This window comes from Argopecten irradians, chromosome 1 (genome assembly GCF_041381155.1).
Source record: "Argopecten irradians isolate NY chromosome 1, Ai_NY, whole genome shotgun sequence".
Lineage (NCBI taxonomy): Eukaryota > Metazoa > Mollusca > Bivalvia > Pectinida > Pectinidae > Argopecten > Argopecten irradians.
The window spans coordinates 9,057,237-9,084,703 of NC_091134.1; the positions used below are offsets into that span (position 1 = coordinate 9,057,237).

Here is a 27,467-nt window from a genome sequence, read left to right on the forward strand (position 1 = left end):
TAGAGCATGTCTCTTGGATGTAGAGCATGTCTCTTGGATGTAGAGCATGTCTCTTGGATGTAGAGCATGTCTCTTGGATGTAGAGCATGTCTCTTGGATGTAGAGCATGTCTCTTGGATGTAGAGCATGTCTCTTGGAAGTAGACCTTGTCTTTTGGAACAGAGCATGTCTCTTGGAAGCTGAAGAGCATGTCTCTTGGAAGACCGATACTTTTTGCATTTAAACTTGATACCTGTTCACCAGAGGATAGGATATCTGCAATTTCCTCCCTTTTTCAGTTTCCTTCCACAAGCTATATAAACTCTATCATATTGTAAGATTATGATCAAATTAAATTTGAGCTCAATAGGATGACTTTATTTGTGTTGCAGTTTGCACATGTCAACAAATGGTCACATGTATTGTATTGATTCTCTATTTGTACACTTTATGTCATTTTAATTCCTGTTTTAAAATCATATCTGAGTGACAGGTTTACAGCTTTTAAAATATCTGTATCATTCAAAAATTTACGTCATGCATTAAAAACCATCACATCAATGAATACTTAGAAGATTGTATCAGTTTAATTGGTCTCTGAAATATTCAATTCTCTACCCCAGTTGTAAGCTGATGCTTTAGTATGTACTTTTGCAATTTTACAGATCTATGCATGCAACCTCATGCAATCTCTATCTATGCATGGTTTGCATGTTTGAGGCATGTCATTCCAAAATTGCTCACTTGTGCATTTCTGAAAAAAATTTACATATGAGAATCAGAGGGCACTATATATAATGATATAGCCTGCATGCTGACAAAGCACAGACTTAAAGTTAGTGAGGTAATTTATAACAATAGGCTGAGGCATGTAGGAAGTTAACCTGTTGTTACTTAAAGATTATGGTTTGTAGGAAGTAGGTTGGATTGGAGGAGTTTTCTCTGGATACTCTGACTTTATTGCTTGAAACCCTAAAATCATAACCTTAGCTCATTACTCAACTTATCCACCATTCCCCACCCACCTCCTCAAAACAGTCAGCGGCAACACAACAAAACCTGTTTTGCTTTGATCAATTAAGAGATCTTATTGTGAGGGTGGAAATGAATACAAGTGTTTTAAAGTCTTTTAATGCAATTCATAAATTCATACATGGTTGGGCATTTTGCCAATTAAAAAGATAACAATAGATATTGTCAGTACCTATATGTGGGTATGTGTATTTTGGCATGTAGTTGTATGGTAAGTGTGAGTGCAGCGTACACCCCTGTCACCTTTAGCCACAGTGGGTGAGGATTGTGTGTCTCACCTCCTCAACTCCCGATAAATACAATATCATTGATGCACTGAAGTACAAACCCGGTACAAAGTAAAACTGACAGTTAAAACATATTGTCTCAGTAGAAAAGGATGATCTGGGTAAATGATCTATCTACTTGTCAAAAGGAATGAAAACCGCCTGTAAAACAAAACAACACAGCCCCTTTGTTTTCTTCCTGTCAAATTTTATTTAGTGTTTTGTTCATCTTGTTCTTCATATCAAAAAATGGATCACGAAACTAGATTAAATTATAAAGGGATGGAAAGGTTTGAACAATAGTAAGGTACTGTATCAACCATTTTATTTTCGCGTTTACAGGCTATTATTTCTCAAATGTTGTTATTTTCAATATATTTGCGAATACTTAAATTCCTGGGGCCTTGGAGGCAGGGCCATAAAAATGATTTTGACTTAACATTCATTTAGATTACTTCTTGTGTGAAAATAAGAATGCATGATATTCATATTTGATTGGTAACATGCCTATGATGTTTAGATTAAAAATTATTCAGATTGTTGATTCAAATCCTGTAGAATCTTAAGGGGGGTGCAGAAAGTCACAGGTCATTAGTTTAGTTAAATTTATTGTTTCATGATGTTGTCTCTGAAACTTAAAGCAATGTATGTTTTTCATATTTCTTTCTTACATCCCTATATGGGATGAGGGTTCTAATTGTTACACGGAGTTTGTGACTAGGCTTGCTACACAGGGGCCTCTGAGCTTCTTCTTAGTTTTGGCCAAGCAATAATTCAAGCTAGTAAAAGTGTATCACCAATTTCAGGTCATGGTTATTTTTAGTAATTTAAGAAAAAAAAATTACAGTATGACATTGGTAGGAATGACAGTTCAAATCAAAAGAAGGATTTGCTATAAAAGTGCAAGTTGATATTTAGATCATCTGTTTTATTTACCATCGGCATGCATTTCCTGAAATTCAATACCTTTTTAATCAAAAAGTTTGAAATAAGATATTTTTCTTTTGATGTGGTTTGAAAACAGGACATAAACTTGATTGATCATTGAGGACCTATTTGCTCGATGATAACATACATGGACATGAATATAACTAGGACATGTATAGGTGTGGCTTTACCCGACTAATGTCGTAGGTCGAGTGTCATTGTTAATTGAATACTCTGGAGTTGTAACAGATTTGTGAGACATCGAGAAGTAGTCTGATACCCTTGTATTTAATTAATTAGAACATTCTTTATGGCCTGTAAATAAGCTTCTTGTGCACCTAGTTTCCAAGTTACCTGTAAAAACCTTCAGTTCAAGGGTCAGAACCTCCAAGGTGTAAAGCTTTTAAAGATTTCTCACCTTCTGGTTCATTGTCGAAACTTTGGTTGTCAAATAAGGTAAAAACATCAGAATGGATATTAAGCAACAACAACAAAAATGGACAAAAAGGGATTTCCAATTATGATGATAACATTCATAATTCATAAACATATTTGATTAAATCATAACAAATTGTCAAATTGAATTTAAAGCAAGCCTATATAATTTTCAGAAATAAAAGTCTATTGTTGCAATCAAATTGAATTTCAGAAATTGACTGCAAAATTCTGGATATAAATGATTATGACTTCAATATGCATAGATTTTATAAATGTTGATTGCAATCAAATTGAATTAAGATGAGCCTTTTTCAGAATTTGAGAAGGTTAATAACTCACGTCCATTTAGATTTGACATATTGTGTCACCGTTGCTAAGCAACAATTTAAGGTAAACCATTACATTTCAGTGTCTCTAAATGTGTATTGTCAAAGTTTTCATAAAGAGAAGTCAGTTTAAAAACTATTTCAATGTATATTTTGGCATTCAGGCGAAGAAATAAAGGACTAGGTATTTTATAGACTAGTGGTGATTTGGTTATGTTTTAAAGTTTTGAAAACGTTTCCACGCCCTCAAGTTTTACACTTACTGGGGTAGTTCAGTACGTCAATTCAAACTTCGTCCATCAAAATTCACGGTCGGGTGGATCCTTTATACCAATCGCCAGCCACAGTATTGTAATGTAAACAAAAAGAAACAATTTATGGTATACAACACACTACATCATTAGTGTGAGAAAGACCAGGAAAACACTAATTCTGATCGTCTGATAAGTTAAAAAAATAAAATGTGGGGAAAAAATGTTGATTGTCCAGATAATGATGGCAATTAACGCATTTAACATTATAAAGTTTGAAATTTTGTTACATATGTTATTTCCCTTGTGATTCCATGTCATGATTAAGGTTTCAGGGGTATTCTGTTGAATATTGGCAGAAACTGTTTTATAAAAGAAAGAGATGTTGCATGTGTTATGTCCTTTTAGATACATGTTGCTTTTGTATACTGCAGTAGACAAAATGGTTCATGTGTCAAATATTCTAGCTCTATGTTTCAAACTTTCTGAGTGATGATTGCTAATTGCTTAAAGGTGTCCTGCATTCTTATTACTATTTTGTCAATATGGCAGAGTGGTTAAGGTTACATTCCTACCAAGCCTCCATTATTGGAAATTGGTGATGGAATGGTTAAATGTCTGAAATTCTACCACTAAGTCATGCTAGCTGAAGGATTTACCACTAAGTCATGCTAGCTGAAGGATTTACCAACCACTAAGTCATGCTAGCTGAAGGATTTACCACTAAGTCATGCTAGCTGAAGGATTTACCACTAAGTCATGCTAGCTGAAGGATTTACCACTAAGTCATGCTAGCTGAAGGATTCTTCTCCTATGAGTCATAGTGGTTGAGTGGCTAAGGTGTCTTCAGATTTAATTATCAGGATCACAAGTCTGGGAGATATGAATCCTTTGTCAGATAACTGTAAGTTGCTGATTCTTCTTCAGGTACTCCTATCAACTGCTTCCTCATTTAAATACTAAAACCATATACACATCCTTAAATGATCTTCACTACTGACAGGATTTGAAATATAGGCAACCTCAGATAACAAACACCAATGATAAAAAGTTATGTCACAAAAACACCATACAGTTATTATGTTCATTCATGTGTTGTAGGCAAGGGGGAGGCGTTTGTCCTCCATGACATCAGTATGTTTACCTGGGTATTCGTTGATCATATTCATAAAGTAGATTCATAGATGAATTATTCATTAAGCATACATAGACTGATATCCCTTTCTTATCTATCTTTTTGATCATAACATTAAATATTAATCATATTATCTGTCATATATCATACAGAATATAGGGAGCATGAATGATGATGGTTAGATACCAAATCTAGGAAACATGTCAACAAAATCATCTTACTAAAGGTGTAGTAATATGAGTTCATGATTTGATTCACTATCCCTGGTCCAATGTGTTTCTACCATAGTTTAGCATCTTGGATCCTCCATCTAAAGTTTTGACATAAACTGTTCACTTAAATCAACTTCATCTTCTCAAAAATTTCCCAGACTTAGCTGATATTGGGCCTAGTTGTAGCATTTTTCAGATGAATAATCTTGACCTTCATTCAAGGTCACAGGGTTCAAATTTGCTAAAACCTTTAATGAACTTATCAATATCTAAGAGGCGTGAAGATGTGATATGGGCTACATTTTAAGCATTCTAGAATGATTATCAATTGATTGACTGATGTGGTTTTTATGTGGTTGTGTTGGTTATCACAAAGGACAGCACATGAATGACCATGACCTTCATGTAAATTACAGGAGCCAGATTGGAGTTGTTCCTTTAGAGTTTTGGATTTATAAGGGCCTGGGAATTTCATAATTTTTTTTCCTGTAGCATGCACTGATATCACCTGGTAGCTATTGTGAGCAATTCAGACCAATTAAACATATTGTGTACATTTTTTGGTAATTTCTAAATCGATCCAATGCATCTAATTGAGGTGATTCTTATCATAAATGTAATGTAATTTTCTGTGCACTGAAGGGACATAAAAATATGCATAATTTTATCTAGATGATCACTAATTTTAATGTACATCATTTTTCATCAGCCATTAAAACTCTGATTAATTTACCATTAATTTTTAATGACTTTAATGTTATGTTGCCATCAACAATGATGTTTAATGGACCATGCATTTTACAATTCAGGGAGTAACATTTTTGTAGTCAGTCAATGTGACTGATTCATACCCTAGCAATGCCCATTTAACATAAATCATTTTGATAAAAACAGACTTATAGAAACTGTGTTCCAGTGGAACTTTGTTAGATTTGACATACCATCTGTATAACTATAAATGATGAAATATTTACATGTATTTAGTATTTTGTTTCATGGACATTTATATGCAGCACTTACAGTTTTGTCTGGCTTTCTGAGATTGTGTTTTATTTTTTCCGTGTGATAAATCATTTACGTGATATAAAGCAGAGATAACAACACAAATAGATTTACATATATATTGGCCGAGCTTTTTCCTGCATTAGGTAAATATAAATTAAAGTAAAGAGCTCATGCAACAACATATAATTGGTAAACAAAATTATTACTCTAATTAAAGAGATGTATATCCATGCATAAATGCATAATCTATTTGAACGTTATACTTCCACCTTTTTTAGAGTGATGTCCCTTTATTATGGGGGAGGGGGGTGGTTGGGGTAAAATTTGGTCTATGTGGGATGACAGTTATAGTTGTTTCCAATCCTGAGTAAAATACAGAGAAATAAATAATTACTCTCCCTCTATTGTATGTATCATAGAGCAAAGACCAACAGATGCTTTTTATGATAGAATGTGATTTATTAGGAAAAATCTGGTAATGCTCTTGTTGAAAATTTACATGACATATTTATTGGTAAAACACGGTATTATGGTATATATATCAGGATGATTATATATATACCTTAGTTCAGACTTACTGACACCCCTAGATAAGTAAGATGTATGTTGATGGATCACATCCTAATGACTTATAAATCACCTGATATCTATTGATATAACTAAAATCACCCTACCTATATATCTATTGATATAACTAAAATCACCTTACCTATATATCTATTGATATAACTAAAATCACCTTACCTATATAACTAAAATCACCTTACCTATATATCTATTGATATAACTAAAATCACCCTACCTATATATCTATTGATATAACTAAAATCACCTTACCTATATATCTATTGATATAACTAAAATCACCTTACCTATATATCTATTGATATAACTAAAATCACCTTACCTATATATCTATTGATATAACTAAAATCACCTTACCTATATATCTATTGATATAACTAAAATCACCCTACCTATATATCTATTGATATAACTAAAATCACCTTACCTATATATCTATTGATATAACTAAAATCACCCTACCTATATATCTATTGATATAACTAAAATCACCTTACCTATATATCTATTGATATAACTAAAATCACCCTACCTATATATCTATTGATATAACTAAAATCACCTTATATATATCTATTGATATAACTAAAATCACCTTACCTATATATCTATTGATATAACTAAAATCACCCTACCTATATATCTATTGATATAACTAAAATCACCTTACCTATATATCTATTGATATAACTAAAATCACCTTACCTATATATCTATTGATATAACTATTTCCTTTCATCAATACATCAGATACCTTGTCAGATCTTAGTAAAACCACCCTAATATTGATTTCATTCAAATACATTCCATTTTGCATTGTGCTTTGAATGTTTGACCTTGACCAATACGATGACCTTTTGAATGACCATGACCTTGATCTATAAGATTTTAGGTTGTTTCAGTATTTAATCCCAACCTCTAACATTTCTCTGTAACCTTGACTTCTATTATTTATACCTTTATGACTTTGTACATGTAATTTGGTTTGTATTAGACCTGGTTTATAGAACTTTGACCTTGACCTAAATAACCTGTTTCAGTTTTTGGTCATGGTTTATGTTAAAAACATTCTGTAGACATTTTGCCAATGAGTGATCTTGAAATATACTCAGACATTATCATGACATTGGTTTATGATAGAAACATGATATGACCTTGCTACAGTGATTGACCTTAAGATATACTCAGGCACTACCATGGCCATAGTTTATAACTTCGAACCAATATCTACATCCTGTTGGCAGTGGTTGACCTTGACCTTGTATTCAGACATCATAATGATATTGGTTTATATGAATAAACCATTCTGTATGACATTGCTTTAGTTATTGACCTTCACCTTCACTGAAACATTATTATGACCTTGTTGGTTTATATGAATAAAACCATTTTGTATGACCTTGCTGTAGTTATTGACCTAGACCTTCTGTATTTACAGGTATGTCACCATCCTCAGTGTACAGAATCTAATGGAAACCAGCCACTGTTGTTGTGTAAGGAATGTGATCGCACCATACACGGAAGCTACCAGTTCAGCGGCCATCTTGTCTTGGATGCTCCCAAGAAAAAGCCAGGTGAAAGTCTGATAATCATCTGATTCCACGTTATTTAAGGCCTTAGTTGTGGGGTCTTTTTGTGTCCATCTAGGAAGGTGAAAAGAAATAAAATAAGTACAAGAATATTTACGCAGAATGTAACTTCCAAAAGAACTAAAGTTTTTTTGGTCAATCAAATTAAGAAAAGGGCTCTATTTTTTTTTTACAGATTTTGCATTATTGAAAATGTTTGGAATTACATTTTTTATGATGAAGCTTCATTTGACCTTGATGCCTGTGCCATTATAGACATTTCTGGTTTCTGAGATATTTCTAACTTTCCCACCTGTCATAATACTGAAGATTAACAAGATTGTGCAAGTCCACTGGACAATAGAACTAAAGAGTTATCCAAGATTTGAAATTACTCAAGATCAAATCTTTCATGACCTTGATCAACTGAATGGCTATGACTTGAACTTGGAAGTAAAAATAACATGGGAAATATTTTTACTTAATGTTATAGGACTTGGTGTGATGCCACGGGGAATCTCCGCTCCCACCCTACCTCAATATGATGGTACCCATAGCGACTCGGAAGCAGTTGACTGTCAGCCGGCCGAGGAAGATGTGGATGAAGAGGAAGAGGACACAGGCAATGTAGCGGAGGATGGAGACGTTCCGGACGGCATTTATATGAAAAAGCAAGAGTAGGGGCTTTTATATCAAGTAGTATTATTGTCTAGAGTTACCTCCCTTGTACAGCTGTAAATGGCTGCTTAAATAAAATATTCTGTGAGAGTCAAAATTGATGGTTGTTATAGTACGGATGATTCTTGATTGATATAAAGGCAACTTCCATGAACGAATTAAATCTCAAAGTGGTGATTTTAAAATTAAATATGATTAATCTTTAAATGTCAATGCAAGATGCTTGTTACAAAAAATTTTTTTATAAGAATAATTTCCTTGAAATAAATAGTTCAGTTGACTAGAAAAAATTGTACAAAACGTTATATGGAGGGATACATATATAAGTTGTAATGAGATTCTCTCTGACTTCTTCTTACATCATTAATAATTTCAGAATGGCTTTCTTCAAATTTGATAATTCATAAAGAATTCTATATCTTTCTTGGAAATTAAAATCTCACATACTTTAAGCCTCAGAGGGTAAAAATTTATGTGCTATGAATGTAATTGTCAGAGAAATGCAGACATTTTAAAATCTGACTTTTATAACAAACACACTTTTCTGAAATAAATTTTGATTCATCATGTAGATAATATAACAAACTACCCAATTGATATGCTTAACATGTGTTGATTGTAAGTGTTAAATAAATGTTAATTTCTTCATCAGGTTCGGGACATTACCAACTGCAGCAGAGCTCAAATTAAAACGAAAGAAAGCCATGAAACTGAAAAGGCGCCATACTGATGTAAGTACAAAATGTCCCTGATATAAATTTCACCACCTGAATAACATTAAAGGTTATGGAAATGTTATGTTGGTTTTTGAGTTGGGCAATTTTGGAACAAGTTTGAAGATATATTGCACACTTCTTAATCCTTATATTAGATTGTGATTTGAAAGATACCTTTGAATATTTTTCTTCAATTTTAATTTGTAGCTACTGAAGTATTTAATGATTTTATAAGACTTTATTTTATTTCAACAAAAAAATAAAAAGTTGTTGTTTTTTTTTCAAAATTTTCGTTTTAATGCATCAAGAGCCTGTGCAACAGTAGACAAGTCCCTGATCATGTAGTAAACAGCATGTAGGAGTTAACTTTAATGTGATGGTGTTTTTATTTAGAGTAGTCGTTCTTAGTCATTCCCCAAAGTTTGCCTTATGTTCTACTTTAATATTTTTTATGAATTCAACAACATTTCCTGGAGAGCAAGATTAAAATTAATAATAATCTGTTATGTATCCAATTTTTTCTCATATTTTATTTGTAATTTTCATGGAATAAGCAGAATTAAATTTCTCAAGCTCTATCTACTTAAAAAGTATTTTTTTTAAAAACCCAGCTCAATCTGGCATTTCAGGCTAAATCTCTGTGCTATTTCTGATTGTCTCCCTTTGACTGCTATTCTTATGATTCTGCTGTGATGGGTTTGGCGTTTTCTCTCTCTTAAATTCAAATTGAAACCCTTTAAGCTTATTATAAACAATTGCTGAGTCACAACATGGTTGAAAATAATGACACTGTACAGTAATTCCTTTGTGCAATTCTTCAGTGAAAAACATATCATGGGAAAAATTATTTTTGATAATTTTTGACATGCATATGAAAACAGGAAATATAGAAGATGAAATTTAGAAAAAATTAAAAAAGTGAACCATGCCATTACGGTTTGAATGGAAAAAGAACTAGAAAAACATGATACAATATAATTCCATTAATGCTATGAACAGTAAGATAATATGGTAATTGAAGCATTAAGTTTCTACATTTCTGGAATCCAGGATGGCCAACTCGTCACTACCTCGTCAGTCGACTCGGACGATTCTGAGGATAGTGGTGACCAAGGTCAAGGTCAATTTCCAGATAGTACTGACCTCAAAAATAAACAATCCCGCCGCGAATCTGAGGACCTTCATTCTGGAAGTCCTGTTACTTTCAACCGGCAGACATCCAAGGTGCTAAACCCGAGAGTTGCCATAGTAACTATAAAAATGGTGGTTGTCCTCGGTTGCCAGTATGTACACTGGACTAGCCGAGTAGTCGTTGTTATCAAAGATAGCTTGCACTGATGTACTGTCCTGCCAGATTGTCTTAAAGTCTACTCACATGTTTGTGATATAGCATTGTTAACATTCACTCGGGTGAAGGTTGCCTGTAGTATGTAGAGTTGTCTCCCTTTGTTCAATTGTAGATTGTCTTAACTAACATTGATCTCTTTCTTTCTCTTGAAAAAACTGAACTTTTTTTTCTATTCTTCAACAACAATTATCTTTTTTATTTGTTTAAATTTTCCCCTCTTTCCCTTATTTTTATCAAAATATGTATGTATTATCTCCCTTTATTATGTTGTTAAAATCAATATCTCTCTAAGACCTATAATCACTTTTTCATCTGTGTCCTTAATCAGTATGCATAAACTTGGTGTCTATTTATCTAAGTTTTTAAGGAAACTACAGAGATAGATTGTTTAGTTTGCTTTCATTTGCATAAATTTTGATTTAAGTTTCCAAACAGCACCTAATTTATTTATATCCAAGGTCATTTAAAGGAATATACTGATGCTGTACTAGGTGTTAGAATGGAGTCTCTCCTTTATAATTGAACTGATACCTCTTTCAAATGTTGTCTTCCTTCATCAATCTATACTCAGATTGTCTCCCTTTAGTTGGTGATCTTCATGTTTCTTCATTGATCAAAGATATTTCTGATCAAAATATAACTTTCATATCTACACAGAGTATTGTATTTGTTATTCTCTTATAGCAAATATTATATGACTTATTGATATCTATAGAATCATAATTTATTTCCCTGTCATTAAAATCTACTTAAATAAACTCCTAGCTGTTATTATAAAATTAAACCTAAGTATATATCAGTAACTGTTGTTTTAATCTAATTACCATTTTAATCAGACTTAACCTTCCTTATTTTATTATCAATATAATTTGTATTTCAGGTGAAATTTCATAAATACCAGTTTTACTTTTTAACAGGAAATAACTTTTTATTGCATACAAAAAAAGATTCCATGGTGCTATGGTGAAAAGCCTGATGTATAAAGTTGCTATTCAGACAACAAATCTACAGTATTGTTGTGTTGCATTTACTTGGCTTTTTAGAAAATGTTTGCTTTTGAATTGATCTTTTTTCATGAAATTCTTTAGGTAGATACAGAAGGCCAAAGCAATTTATGGATGATTTTGAACTATTTTGAATTAACTGAAAAATCAACTTTATTACTTATTCTATCTATTGCTGGCAGTTGAGGGAAATTTCAAAATTAAAATAGGTTTTGTTTTTCTTTCCATACCAATCTGACTCTATAATGAATAATGGAATGTTAACATGCAAAAATGTTGTTCTTTTCATAATGCTACTGCCAGGAAAAACAACTTTTGTATTATTAATTTTTGTTCTTTAATTGTTATATTTATGTGTGTTGCTTTCCATGTTTATATCTCTTCCTTGTTTATTACAACACTTCTGAAATTTTAGCTGACACAAAACTTAAGCATGTGCTTTCAGTCATCGAATTCTCCAAGTCATTGTTTTAACTATTGATTCTCCCACCAGTGACTTTATAGAAAAAGCTCTGTTCTTTTAGTTTGACATTTAATCCATTGTTATTCCATCAGTTTTTCTGTCAATCTTATCTGTCATTGATCCATACTTTTTTCTTGTCAATCTTTGACAAAACATTGCATTTACATATCTGAAATATAGGTCAATGTGACCTACACTATTTTATACTTTGACCCATTTAATAACACTTGACCTACATTTTTTTTCAAAATCTCTCTTTCTATTCATCTACAATGTCATTAAACTGGAACTTTCTACAGTCACTTTGATAATTCAGTTCTCATAAAGGTAGTGAAGTAAAAGTAGTTCACTGAATCATAATTTCAATCCTTTACCTGGGATATGTTTAGCAGTCTTCCATTCTTATTCTGCTGGTGGGGACAAATTTCTTGTTTTTAAACTCACAATCAGTTAAAACCTTACTTTTGATTGCTTAAATTTTGTACAAATCCTCTTGATTTTTACACTGATTATCAACTTGGTTTTGATTTTATTGTGTTCAAGATCGCCTGTGTTTAATTATTTTTGTTGATTTGAAGTAATTGACAAAAAAGATAAGATAAAACATTATCAATAGTTTTCTTATTTACCTGTCAATTACAGACTGTGGTCAATGAAGAATATTTCACTGTGACGTTTGGCAAGAAAAATAAAGATATGGAGATCGTGGCAGCCATTAAGGGAATCAGCCTGAGGTATGTTGATGTCAAGGTCACTTATACCAGTGTTATAAGGTCAGAGGTAAATGTCATAAGTTACAAAGTCAGAGGGAAAGTCAGAGGTCAATATTTACAGTGAAATTAACATTATGATTAAGATCAAAGGTGAAACACTGGCAGATCAGTTGGTGAGTAGGTGATTGGAAGAGTTCAAGGTCAGGAATAATGTTGGTTGGTCAAGGTCAGGGTTGAAATTCATGCGACAAGGTCAGAGCTTAAATATAGCTGTTGAAGAGTTCAATTTCTGTTTTGTAATGATTAAAAAATAGACTTATCTTTTATTTTGTTATTGAAAAATCAATCGGGAAATATTTAATGACATTTTCATAAATATATAGAGATAGGAATGAGTTCCGATACTTGGTTAAGAAGTGAAACTGTTGTCTTAAAGATAACTGATAGGCTGATGGCATGTGTGAAGAGATAGAGGTATAACACTATCTTTATGATTTGTCTAAGATAAGCCGACAGGTGAGCAGTCCTGGCATCTGAATGTGGGGACATTTATTTAACCTTTATAACAAGACTATGAAGAATTGTGAAGTGTCGTTTTGTCCAAATTAAGCATAATAGTAATCACTGTCCATCTATCTGTCCTTCTGGCGGTTTGTGACAGATTTCCAGATATTAAATGAAAAATCAATAGGCATGCTAATTGATTGCTGATGTCTTTAAGATATGCAATAACAATTTTAATTAATTTTCCTGAGAATGGTTGAATGCAGCAACTGTCCATTATCAATGAAAATTATATACATAGGTTTTGGCATCAGAGAATATGGTAATAGTTTTGAAGTGGTCTTGAAACCTGAATGGCCACAGTGCATATCCTAAAGGTGAGAATTTGAAAGATGTCCATTTTTAATTGTTAAAAGATTTGAGTGTTTTTGTGACACTCACTACTGGGTAGATTTACTTCAGTGTGATCCTATGACAGAAATTGTTTTCCTCCTATCTTCTTTATAGATACCACTATATATATACAACTCAAATAGTTTTGTGTGAGGAAGCAACAAGCTACAATATGGATAATCAATGTTTTCTCTGCTGTTGTATTATTTGATGATAATATTAAAACAATTTAAAAGGTATTGAAATCACAAATAATATGTTGCTTATTGATTAATGAGTTTGTATTCCTAGTTCTTGTTTCTGTATTCCTAATTCTTGTTTCTGTATTCCTAATTCTTGTTTCTGTATTCCTAATTCTTGTTTCTGTATTCCTAATTCTTGTTTCTGTATTCCTAATTCTTGTTTCTGTATTCCTTATTCTTGTTTCTGTATTCCTAATTCTTGCATTTGTATTCCTAATTCTTGTTTTTCTGTTCAGGCTTGCATTGACTCCAATCCTTGAGCGTCGGGGACGAGATATCAACTCCATCAATGTATTTGTCGAGGCTTCAAAGACACCGCTCCCTTTGGACTGTGAGTCTTTTCTGCTTGGAGGAAACACTCTAAACATTAGAGGTAAGTCCTATACATAAAATACAGCGATTCTGGCAATCGCTAATGACCAGGTACAATGATACCTGAACCTCGGGGTTTGTGATTTGAGTCTTTGGGAAGAAGACTGAAAGTAGAAGGGAAGAGGAGTGATTCTTGAATTTATAGGTTGATCATTCGGCTGATCTGTTTGTTTGTATCCAGCCAGTGTTTGATGGTCTGACTGTATATTTTAGACAAAAAGCCCAACTTATAGTGTAACTGTATATATATAGATACATTATCCAACCCTTGACTTTGATCTGAAATCCATCTATTGACCCCATTGATTAAATTAAACAAGAAGACATGGGAAAATCATAGCATGCTTAGATTTGACCAGGAAAGAAAGACAAAATGTACCTGAAGAGATCAGTAAATTAACCTAAGTTTTGTAAAGTTTCTCCAAACTACTTTGTGATCCTTTAATTTGATACCAAGATCAAGAAGTAATAAAAATATTATGTACGTCTACAAAAAGTGATGGAATTTAATATAGTTACACAAGTTTTCATACATGTTTTGGCCAAGTGGTGAAGTTGCAACTAGCCTCCACCTTTCAGTGGCAAATTAGAAACCTATGTGAGGCAGCCGCTGGGTACTGGTTTTTTCCGGATACTGTGGCTTTCTCCACCTAAACCTGGCATGTCTTTAAATCATCCTGGCTGTTATTGAGATGTAAAATAAAAGAAATTGATCTAAAAGCACACACTGTAGGTGGAAATATCTTTGTCATGTTCAGTCTATGCCAGAAAGAACTGTTGATGATATTACGTAGCAGGGATATAACTTTTCACTATAACTTCGTCTGAAGCCTCCATCTGATTTGATAGGATTGAAGTGCTACAGTTACTTACCTTGCGTGATCAGTTGTAGGTACTATACTTTGTACTATACCTTGGTTAGCCAATGTAGAATGGATAAATTCCTGTGTGTGTATATATATGTAAAACATGCCTATCTACACACACACACACACACACAAATCTACACACACAAAAAACCATTACAATGGTTTGTCACTTACACCTTTTAATATTAACACAGAAAGTAGGACATTTTGGATTTTACACAGAGGTTGATCAATTGCTAAGTATAATTAGACATGCAAAATTTCTAAAGAAATCTACAACATTATAGTCTATTTCATATTGGATTACTGTCATCATATTTCAAGTAATGTCAGATCTTGAAATTTTTATTTTGCTACTTATATATGGTCAAAAAAACAAATATCAATGTCAAGTTTGAGATGGAAATCTTTGTCTTTGAAAGTATCTCAAATTCTACCAATCGAGGTAGCTAGACTACTGTTTGTCTGAAAATACATTTACATTATTTGGAGTTCACCCTACCAAGATAATTCAGTTTCAACAGTAAATAAAGCCCATCTGTTATTGACTGATCATTGTTTATCAAGGTTAATTAACAGTATACAAATACAAGTCCGTGGCCCCGGGGTAATATTGTGTAACGTTGGACCATGTCATCGGTGTACTGGTTTTCGCTGTCTCTGACCAGCCATGAAGTGGCAAAGTAGAGATCTGTCATGTTTTAAGATGTCTATTGTTTGATATAAGGGCTCATTTTCTTAAAAGATGGGGGGGGGGGGAGAAGATCACATGTTTAACAAGAACAATTTATTGAGATGTTGAACAATATCAGATCTTAACTGAACATTAAACACACGATTGAATGTAGGTTTGACGACTACTGAATTTGATAGTCAATTAAGTGACTGTGTGTGATGTCAGACACCTTAACAACTTAGCCACCATGACCCAGAGCTGGAGGGCTAGTGGTAGAATGTCAGACACCTTAACCACTCAGTCACTGTGACCCAGAGGTGGATGGCTAATGATGGGATATCAGACACCTTAACCACATGGCTACCATGACCCAGAGGTGGAGGGCTAGTGGTAGAATGTCGACACCTTAACCACTTAGCCACCATGACCCAGAGGTGGAGGGCTAGTGATAGAATGTCGAGACACCTTAACCACTTAGCCACCATGACTCAGAGGTGGAGGACTAGTAATAGAATGTCGAGACACCTTAACCACTTAGCCACTATGACCCAGAGGTGAAGGGCTAGTGATAGAATGTCGAGACACCTTAACCACTTAGCCACCATGACCCAGAGGTGAAGGGCTAATGATAGAATGTCAAACAACACCTTAACTACTTAGCCACCAAAATCTAGTGATAGAATATCAAGCCACCAAAATCCAGAGGTGAAGGGCTAGTGATAGAATATCAGACACCTTTACCACTTGGTTATAGCAAGACTGAATATAAAGGTCTTAGTAAGGATTTAACATCACTAAAATCACAAATGGAAGGTGGTAAAATGTTAGGCACCTTAACCATTTGCATTGGTCACCATGACCAAATGTAGAATCTAGTGCTTATGGTAGAATGTTGACTCTTGACCCCAGTGCCCTAGAGGTCATAGTGGCTATAAGTCGAGTATCAGGACATCTCTCTCACTCTCTATACAGGGTAATTAGTAACTGCACTTGGCTGTACTTGTTAACCCCGTTGGTAATGTGTGCAATATGTTAGTGGTCAGTGTTATATCAGTCAGATCTCCAGACAGATCACCAATGGCCTTAGGGACAGAAGTACACTAATGCTAATACAGGTACAGAATTACTGATAGGTAATAGCATGCTCCCAGGAACAGATAGCAAGAATTGTATGCCCCTGCTATTAAACAGTTTAAAAGGGGGGAGGGGGGAGAAAGAGAAACGAGAAACAAAAAATTTGTTATCCGATATCTGTTCTGGTCCTGTCTTTTGGAGAAAGATATTAGCGCATATAAATTTTCATTATCATAGGAAGAAGAAGACAGGATTGAAGAAGAGATGTTTTCTATCTTTCTTTCTTTTTTCGGTTGTAAATTGACACAACTGGGTCCTTTCGTATAGAACGCCTCTGAAAATGGAGATGTTACATAAATCTTGTGCTTGTTTTCTGTCTGATGACTTCTTGTCTGATTATTGGTTTATCACTTAAGTAAAAACAAATACAGTTGACATAATAGAGTCTCGTCTGTCCACTTCAAAGTCTACGTAAATCTTACACAGCTTGACTGACTGTTGGTCAGTTTAACAAAACTTCACGCACCAAATTATCATTTAACGAAAGGCGGCAGACAATAAATTTCTTATTCATTGAGAAATAATTTCTTCGCATTTGATTATTTATTTAGGCCTTGTAGCACTAATATATGACTTTAAAGGTGTTTTAGATGATAAGATTAAGTTGACCATACGAAGGTTACCGGACAGTACTGTGCTTCAGGCTAAAAGTCTGACCGCTCAATAGCAAACATTCCCTATACCCCATTACCATACATAGGTATTTTAGCCAGTGGTCAAGAATGGCTTTTCTGATTGGTCACCAGACCGATGACCATAACACCAAATTATGTGGTTATGTGGTCCCAAAGGTATTGAGAGTGAACGATCATATCAGTCATCACTGACGAGTAGGGGGGAGTTTTTCAGTCGGGTTAGGGGGTAAAAAAATAGTCCAGCTCCTAAATGTGGACATTTTGAAATTCTAATAGTACATCAGAGATTAAGCGGACAATAGAAAAATCTACAGGTGCACCGTACTTCAGGTGGGCGCTTGGAAAATATACATGGGATCCGGATTTCAGTTGGAAACTTAATTGGAAAAGCTACTGGTCCTTTGGATTTTAGGTTGACACATGGAAAGGCTATAGAAATTCACTGGAACTCCTAATTTTAGATTATAAGAAGAAAAGTGAAAAAGAACTCTGAATTTTAGCCGGACACCTGGAAAGACAGGTACTCCAAATTAAAGTTGGACACTCTGCAAGTTTAAAAGCTAGGACTTGGAATTTTTAGTTGGCCTTTTAAGAAGACTTCTGGTACTCCAGATTTTCAGTTGACATTCCGCAAAGATAATAGGAGACTACGTGGAAAATCTACAAGAATTTGGACCTGAAGGTGGACACTTGAGAACATAACACACAACTCCTTGTTTTGGTGGATATTTAAAAAGTTTACATTTGGGCTCTTAATTTATCACAATCGATACATTAGGTGTCTTGACTTTTGAGCGGAGAACAATTTGTTAAGTGTGAAATGTAAATGATGTAGAATTCACCTTGACAAATATACTGAATTCTATAGTGTATGTGTCTTGACATACTGGAATGTTTGGCAGACGACACCAGGAAGCTGCTAAACCACATTGGGAATTCAGGGGAGACAATGCTCCAGTGATGATACCGTGCGGCGTGAGAATTGGAAACAAAACTAATAATTATTGTATTGCATGATAGTAACGTGATTAATCGCCCCAAACCAATATATAACGGGATATGTGGACGTGATTAATCGCCCCAAACCAATATATAACGGGATATGTGGACGTGATTAATCGCCCCAAACCAATATATAACGGGATATGTGGACGTGATTAATCGCCCCAAACCAATATATAACGGGATATGTGGACGTGATTAATCGCCCCAAACCAGTATATAACGGGATATGTGGACGTGATTAATCGCCCCAAACCAATATGTAACGGGATATGTGGACGTGATTAGGTGGAAATTGTGACCGAGAAACTAATCGGAGCGAGATTAAAACCAAAAGCATCTGTTATGTGGTAGAAATAGTGTTCGTCTCTCAGCCTCATAAGGTAAGCTTGAGCTTCAGGACTTAAGTGATATTGATCCTTCATCAACTGTTACGATGATATTACAAGACGATCAGGCCATATCTCGATGACTTTTTATAGCCAAGTACTTTCGGATTGACTTCCTAGGGCCTTTATATTGAGATCATATAGAAAATATATAGTGACGAGGCGCCAACAGCAAATGAGAATATCGTACTGTGTAGTCTGACTGAGCTACCGATAATCTTAGTGTGTACCAGAATCTCTATTACCGCAAACAATGATGGTGAGAATATTGGGTGTCAGTGCACTCTCCACGTAACTGGATTAAAATCTGTATTTACCTTGCTTAGGTAGTCCCTTTGTAGTCCTTTAAGTTGGCGTCATCAGAGAGTAGCACAAGGATTAGTTGAGTCTGCATTTCCAGTAGTATAGTGTAAGGATTAGCCAAGTTCACTTTGTCAGTCTAAAGTGAACAGAGGTTAGCTGAGTTTACTTTGTCAGTCTTAAGTGAACAGAGGTTAGCTGAGTTTACTTTGTCAGTCTAAAGTGAACAGAGGTTAGCTGAGTTTACTTTGTCAGTCTAAAGTGAACAGAGGTTAGCTGAGTTTACTTTGTTAGTCTTCAGTGTACAGAGGTTGGCTGAGTTTACTTTGTCAGTCTTAAGTGTACAGAGGTTAGCCAAATTTACTTTGTCAGTATTTAGTGTACAGAGGTTAGCTGAGTTTACTTTGTCAGTCTTTAGTGTACAGAGGTTAGTTGAGTTTACTTTGTCAGTATAAAGTGTACAGACCTTGGCTGAGTTTACATTGTTAGTCTAAAGTTACAGAAGTTAGCTGAGTTTACTTTGTCCATCTTAAGTGTACAGAGAGTAGCTGAGTTTACTTTGTCAGTCTTAAGTGTACAGAGGTTAGCTGAGTTTACTTTGTCAGTCTTTAGTGTACAGAGGTTAGCTGAGTTTACTTTGTCAGTCTAAAATGAACAGAGGTTAGCTAAGTTTACTTTGTCAGTCTAAAGTGAACAGAGGTTAGCTGAGTTTACATTGTCAGTCTAAAGTGAACAGAGGTTAGCTGAGTTTACTTTGTCAGTCTTAAATAAACAGAGGTTAGCTGAGTTTACTTTGTCAGTCTAAAGTGTACAGAGGTTAGCTGAGTTTATTTTGTCAGTCTAAAGTGTACAGAGGTTAGCTGAGTTTACTTTGTCAGTCTTAAGTGTACAGAGGTTAGCTGAATTTACTTTGTCAGGCTAAAGTGAACAGAGGTTAGCTGAGTTAACATCTATAAGATTGGCGAAGTTAGCATCATCAGACTGTTAAATATATTTATATAAGGATCTGCTGATTTAGCTTTATCAAGCAGTAGTTTATAAGAATGATTTAAAGCTTCTCCAGATGATAGTATATATATATATACTACAACGAGTTTACTGAGTGACTCTATCTTATACAAACTCCTCGCACCTTCCGAGGTTACACAGGCGAGTGAAACAGTCTTCTATTGATAATCCTAGAAATGTCTCGTTTGACACGTCTGCATGTTTAATGAGATTGGTGATGTGGTGCGTATCGGCCTGTTACCAAACTTCACACAGGTAACCTAATTGTAACGAGGACACAACGAGCCAGGTAAAACAGATGTCTTAATACTTCAAATATGACAACATACTATCACATTGAGGCATTTTTGATGCAGCTACGTTGATCTTTGGTAGAGATTAGTCGTCTGTGCGATAAGCCCACACAGAGATTAGGTTTCAAGAATTCTGGACCAGGAGACAATTGGAGAGCTGTTTCTTCCTTTTGTTGTGTGGGAATTAAATTAAACCTTGGATTTCCAGGAATGGAGATGTAATAGTATTTTGATGATCTTCATTTCCCACTTTTATCTTTAAGTTTGTATTATTTTTTTGCGGTGTGTGAGACAATTATTTGAAATGTCTGGATAATTTATTAACCACAGTGGGATTACGAAGTCTATTCTTTACCTTGTGTTTTGGAAATCCTCAGATAATGGACGCGCAAATTCCTGCATTTCTGCTTGAAGTTATCTTTTAAGAATAATCTTCAAAAGATTTGAAGAAGAAAAAAACGGAAGTAACTTTAATGTGCTTTATTCAGTGAGCAACCTTGAAGATCAATAGATGATATCTTATTAACTTTTCTTGCTGATTGATCTTTGTGGTAGAATTTTGTGACAAATGCACTTTTAGATGGAGTTCACAGATAATGAACTTGAAATAGGATTTTATGGTGACTGACCCTGATGTTTTATTCCATTGTTAATGATCACAAAGTCAGGAGTTTCACAGTGAATAGCATCAATGCAATGAAGATTTTGTGGTTATATAATTTTTATGTTGAATGACCTTGAAGCTAGATTTTGTGTGCAAATGACCTTGAAGCTTGATTTTGTGTGCAAATGACTTTGAAGCTTGATTTTGTGGCAAATGGCCTTGAAACTGGATTTGTATGGAATGACCTTGAAGCTGGATTTCTGTTAAATGACCTTGAAACTCAGGATTTGTGGTGAATAATGACCCTTGTAGCTAGAACATTCAACTATAGCTTTAAACTTGTGATAATTAAATTTAATGACTCTTGAGTTAAGTTAATATATGAAGTTGATCATACCGATACAATACCATTTAAAGATCAATGGCTTTCCTGTGACTGGCATTTCAGAATTGTCAGCACGGTAATACATAGAGTTCTATATATACGTAATCGCTGGTAGTACAACAACAGCACATTCATCATAGTCGAGAGCCGTTATTTGGGAGAGTGTTACGGGATCACTTTTGGTGATTAAATCGACTGTTCTGAGCCGAAGTACATGTGTAGAACTCTACCCAGATTGACAGAAACCTGCAACGGAGACATTTAATATGTATTGGCACAAACTAAATGACACGGAAAATGGTAGGATTCGGTCTACTGCTTTGGAGTTCTGTTTGTGTCATACTAGTATAATCTCGACAACTCGCCTCCATTCAGTGGCTAATGGTTTGTGTATTCAAGGCGAGAATTATCATTAATCGAGCCTAAGATTTTAATCAATGTCTATACAAGGCATGTAACCATTGATCTTAAAGATATTATTGGATCAACACATGTAATATCAGACACAACATGGCCGGGCGGATGTTCAGACACGAAAGGTTTTACTCCCTGCCAAATGAGTTCTCCATTCGCAGAGGTAAATACTTAAAACTCTTCTCAACTTTCTTAAATGTTGAAATTGTAATAAGATCTTTTATTTTGAAAAAAAAATCATTGCTCTTTACACTGATTTGTATATATGTATAATCATTTTTCAGAATATATGGAATGTTTTGGGATATACATGCAACAAACTATCTTTTTGATATTTGTTTTTGATATTTATTATATCCTGGAGACCTCATAATGTCCATTTAAGGCAAAACTGTCATACTTAAGCATGAGGTCATGATTACAATTACCAGTACAGGTACGCCATATATAGTATTTCTAAATATAGAAATTATTTTGCTAGGTATTATTCAAGAAAGCTCTAACACAAATTTGTAGACCTTTAAAAGAGTTTTCTTTTATCTTAAATGGCTGAAATAACTAGTAAATTATTTTGCGGTTTGAATGTGAAAATGTTATTGAAATTTGCAAATACCACATTCCAACATATCAGATATACTTGTATTACGCTGAAGTAAGTGTGTGTAGTTAAAGCAAGTGAATTGGCTACCGGCACTCATTGTATTTGTACCAACTGTCAATATTAAAAAAGTAGACTATTGTTAAAAAAGTTTATATATTCACGAAAATTGACTTCATGCCTGGTCATTAGCAGGTAAGAATTCAGTAGGTAAATATTTCTACAAAGTCGAGAAGTCTTCCCAGCCGTTTGATGACTAGGTCACTCGAACGTTTACCTGCTGGGTTAGACAGGTGTGATTGATTATAGGTCGTTACCACAGGTATTTCTGGTAATCTATTCTAATTAATCACCTTACCTGTACAGCCAGGTAATACAGGTAAATATACTCATTTATAACAAGTCATTTTCAAATTAATGCTCACTGTATTGAAAAAAATTGCTCATTTTGTATTATGATGAATGAACTTTTTCTGGTAAATTTTAAGGCGAATTATTCCTGCTTTGAATTAAGAAGCTGCAATAATTAGTCATCGGTAAAACCTGTGAATTCTATAACTTTAAATTAAAGATTTATGATTTTCAGGTTCTTATTAAAATATGAAGGAACTGTAGATGTATTTACAGATAATATGAAGGGACTCTAGATGTATTTACAGATAATATGAAGGGACTCTAGATGTATTTACAGATAATATGAAGGAACTGTAGATGTATTTACAGATAATATGAAGGAACTGTAGATGTATTTACAGATAATATGAAGGGACTCTAGATGTATTTACAGATAATATGAAGGGACTCTAGATGTATTTACAGATAATATGAAGGGACTCTAGATGTATTTACAGATAATATGAAGGGACTCTAGATGTATTTACAGATAATATGAAGGGACTCTAGATGTATTTACAGATAATATGAAGGGACTGTAGATGTATTTACAGATAATATGAAGGAACTGTAGATGTATTTACAGATAATATGAAGGGACTCTAGATGTATTTACAGATAATATGAAGGGACTCTAGATGTATTTACAGATAATATGAAGGAACTGTAGATGTATTTACAGATAATATGAAGGAACTGTAGATGTATTTACAGATAATATGAAGGAACTGTAGATGTATTTACAGATAATATGAAGGGACTCTAGATGTATTTACAGATAATATGAAGGGACTCTAGATGTATTTACAGATAATATGAAGGAACTGTAGATGTATTTACAGATTTTCAGCAATAGTTGTTTCAAAGCAAACTTTGTCACATGTTTTAAGAAGTTCTAAGAGACTCTTGCATACAATAGCAATAAAAAAGCATATTGAGTGACGGCTATTCAAGGCTATAGTTGTAGATTTACTGGCAAGTCTACTGAATCAAAGAGAAGAACAATTTCTGATGTTTACCCGACAAACAAAGTAAATACGATGCACTTTTACACAACATAAATTTGTCCTTTCTGGCTGCCATTGTTCTGTGTGTCTACAAAGGGAGATGTAGAACACTTGTAGAAAGTGTCTTGTGGATCAAGAAGTTTGCATGTACGCAATTTGAATGTTTTATGCCCTATAGTCAAAGAATGCATTGGAGCTAGCAAAAAGGTTACCCACAGTAAAATACTGGTTATAATGAACTTCTGAAGACCTGTACAAAATCACTTCACTTTTTGTTATAAACAAACTCATTCCAACCTTATTTCATATAGGGAGGAGAGGTGGAGGGGGAGAAAGATTATGCCGTAATATGCCGCAGTGATATATGTTTGTTCTATTGTCATTTGCATGATAATTAAGGCAAACTTAAAGAAATTTTTGTTGCATTTTACATTGAAATTCAACAAAATGTCTTGATGAAACCACAGAACCACCTACCTGGTGATATAAACCTGATGAAATTGATTGTGTATATATACTTGTACAGAATGACAAGAGGGTGTTGAAATACTGTAGACTAGAACTCTACAAACTGTGTGATAAGATGAAAGGTTTGTGGTGTACCTTAAGTACAAATTAGGTCAATGTTATGTGTACAAATAAAGAATCGGGGTAGTTGAGCCCTTTGTGGCGGTGAATGGGATATGTGGTTTCCGATCTCCTCAGCAGGATTCCAAATGGTCTGCAGGGTGATTCAGCAATTCGCAGAGCAACATCTCATCTGATGTTCTTGTAATTGCAAATAATGATAAACTTTGCCAGAAATGTCATCTTGATTTTAAAAAAAATATTTTATAGAAATTTTACAGTTGTTGAGTTGAAAATAGACCAAAAGAGTGATTATATTATAACATTCATATCCCTCATCAGACATTAACTTTTATTTCATTGACTTAAATAATTGTGTAATTATAACATTGAATATGTGTGATGCATAGATAATGATAGATTTGTTTTATTTTCTTTGACCATGACTTTCTGACAAGAGTCAAAAAGATGAAATATGACAATTAGTGTCTAACTTAGAATTTGAATATTTACTGTAGTGGCCTAATGGTTAAAATTCACAATCTAAGACTGCATGGCTCATAACTTTGGGTCATATAACTCCAAAGCCTTATATTAAAAGAACTGTACAAAGGTACTGTATAGCTATATTATTGGTCTTTTTTTTCCCCCTCCAGTTTCTCAAAATGTCCTCTACCTACAAACCTCGTACTTAAATAACCCTGGCTGTAAATGGGACATAAAACGATCACAAATCCACCACATAGACTGTTCACACATATCGATGAAATGGCTTTCTGTTTAGTACAAGCAAATATGTTGGTCTTCACAGAGATTTATTTATTGCTCCAAGTGTTTCACTTCAACAATATAAAATAAACAAAGATATGACCTTGACATGAACTCAAGGACACAGACATAACTCAAGTTTAATCATTTGAGATAAAAAATTGTGACCTCCAGAAATGAATGACCTTGATTGGCACTCAAGGTCACTGGTATACTTCAAAGTTCTATCACTGCCATTTTGCAGCAACATCATCAAATGAATGACCTTGACTTGAACTAATGTCAGAGGCCATTGCTGTCTTGGATGTAATTCATTGGAGGAGTTTTTCAGCGAGGATTGCAGCAAAGTTTTGGTGTTTCCATTTTATCGTCAGCCAATAATCATGTGTCGGCTGTAAACTTGTATGGAACATGTTGGTATATTTCCAGTAGACATCAATATTTCAGCACAAGCAGTATATGGTCTGTCTCGCTCATAACTTGTTAAGTACTAAATGCTGTTATTCTGGGTTTTTTTGCAGTGAACTGTATATTCCAACCCAAGAAAGACTCTGTATTCCTTAAAAAAAATGTTAACTATTGTTTTATTTCATCTGTAGCTTGTTGTCTTGTGTTTATTGTCTCAAAATATGGCTTTAGGGTTTAGGATTATATGAAAATGACATTAAAAGTGATGGTTTAAGTATTAAAGTTTTTTTTTTTTTAAGAAGTTGGTAAAACTATTAAATATTGCTTTAGTATTGATCGGTATTCTGTTATACAGTTTGCCACATTTTATTTTTCTTCAAAGACAGGTCAATGTTCTGAAAAGATATTTTTATGGTCTTTAAATTAGACTACTGACCTTGACCTTTGACCTATTTACTGACCTCAAATTTCTTATCATCCATAAAAATTGCTAAATTTCAGAATAATGCTTAGGACTATGTAATCAATTATTGACGTTGTTTTGTTTAAATTTTATGCCTGCACCTTTAAAATAAATGAAATCAAATACAGTAAAACCTGTCTTAGTGGCTACCTCTGTATAAAGACCACCTGCTTAAGAAGACCTCTTTCTTTGGGAACCAAATTGTCAATTTTAGCACAATTATAACTCTGTATTAAAAGACCACTTTGTTATAAATACCATTTCCTCTCTGTCCCTTGGGTAGTCTTTATAGACAGGTTTGACTCATTTAAATTATTAAAAGGTATTTTAGCTTTAGATGACCACTATTGCTTTTAATTCTTCTTCTTCATAATAATAATTTAAGAAATCTTATCAGCTTGATGATTTAACCTTTTTGACCATTAATGACCATAAAGTGACCCTGTGATACTTAACCCTAATAGAAAAACACTGCCTTATTTACATAAGCCTGTAGTACTGTAGGGAGATCAGACACATAGGTATGTCATCTGATAATTTTTAGTAGGCCTTCTGAGGATAAGTCAGCCACGAACGGTAGTCATGTATCAGTAGTTCAGTATTGGATAGCGTGTCCACACGGTATTATTACCTGTCGGATTAATCTGCCTAAATATGACTGATTCTGATCTGCTGTTCCAACTCGTTCAATAATACTAATGAGTACATGTAATCGAGGTGCGTGTATATAGTAGATCCACAGTACAGCTACAGCTCGTCACTGTGTATCCTCGTTGAGGACTTCATGTTGTAAACGCCGCTGATGGGCCTTTAACAAAAAAGATATTTAATCAGTTGTCATCATATTGTCATCAGGTTTTTGTGTTGTGAGCAGTGAGCCTTCGGTGATTAGGTTGATATGTCCATTTGATTCCTGACCCACTTCTTTCTGACCAGGACACTGTTGGATCGAGGACTTCTGATGTTTAATATATCATTACTTTTATATCGAGTATCTCATCGATGTACCTGTTTGTGTCCGTACCACAGCTAAGAGTTACGCAACTATTTCATTTTCTGATGTTCTGGAGATTGACGTTTTATGTATCATTCAACCAGAAATTTTCCAATAATGGAATATGTGACACAAGGAGTTTCCTGAAATGTAGGACTCAACATTGTACGCTCAACAGCAACATTCGCCCAATTGCTAATTATCAAATACATTTTGCTGCATTGTGGGAATTATGAGTACACTGGAGCTACATGCATTAGCTATACGATCATTGTTTTAGACAGGTTGATTAATTCTCCGATATAGATTTTATAAACTGACAGCTGCAGAAGTGCTTCTCAGCAAAGTAACTGTTGTCTATTGAGACATATTTTGTTGCGTTAACGATTGTGAGGCAATTTTC

The 27,467-nt window shown here is 34.1% G+C and overlaps 1 protein-coding gene across 6 annotated transcripts in view; it reads left to right on the forward strand.

Annotated features, from left to right (window-relative positions):
• Window positions 1-27,467, forward strand: part of LOC138316699 (pleckstrin homology domain-containing family G member 5-like) — a 154,053-nt gene that overhangs the window by 69,909 nt on the left and 56,677 nt on the right. For 5 of the 6 annotated variants that reach the window (XM_069258363.1, XM_069258365.1, XM_069258380.1 and 2 more), the window contains 6 exons: window positions 7,595-7,730; window positions 8,218-8,401; window positions 9,055-9,133; window positions 10,169-10,342; window positions 12,576-12,667; window positions 14,022-14,158. In XM_069258363.1, the coding sequence (XP_069114464.1) occupies window positions 7,595-7,730; window positions 8,218-8,401; window positions 9,055-9,133; window positions 10,169-10,342; window positions 12,576-12,667; window positions 14,022-14,158 (802 nt within the window). The remainder of the gene's footprint in view (window positions 1-7,594; window positions 7,731-8,217; window positions 8,402-9,054; window positions 9,134-10,168; window positions 10,343-12,575; window positions 12,668-14,021; window positions 14,159-27,467) is intronic. The other variant, XM_069258377.1, reaches the window with a different exon arrangement.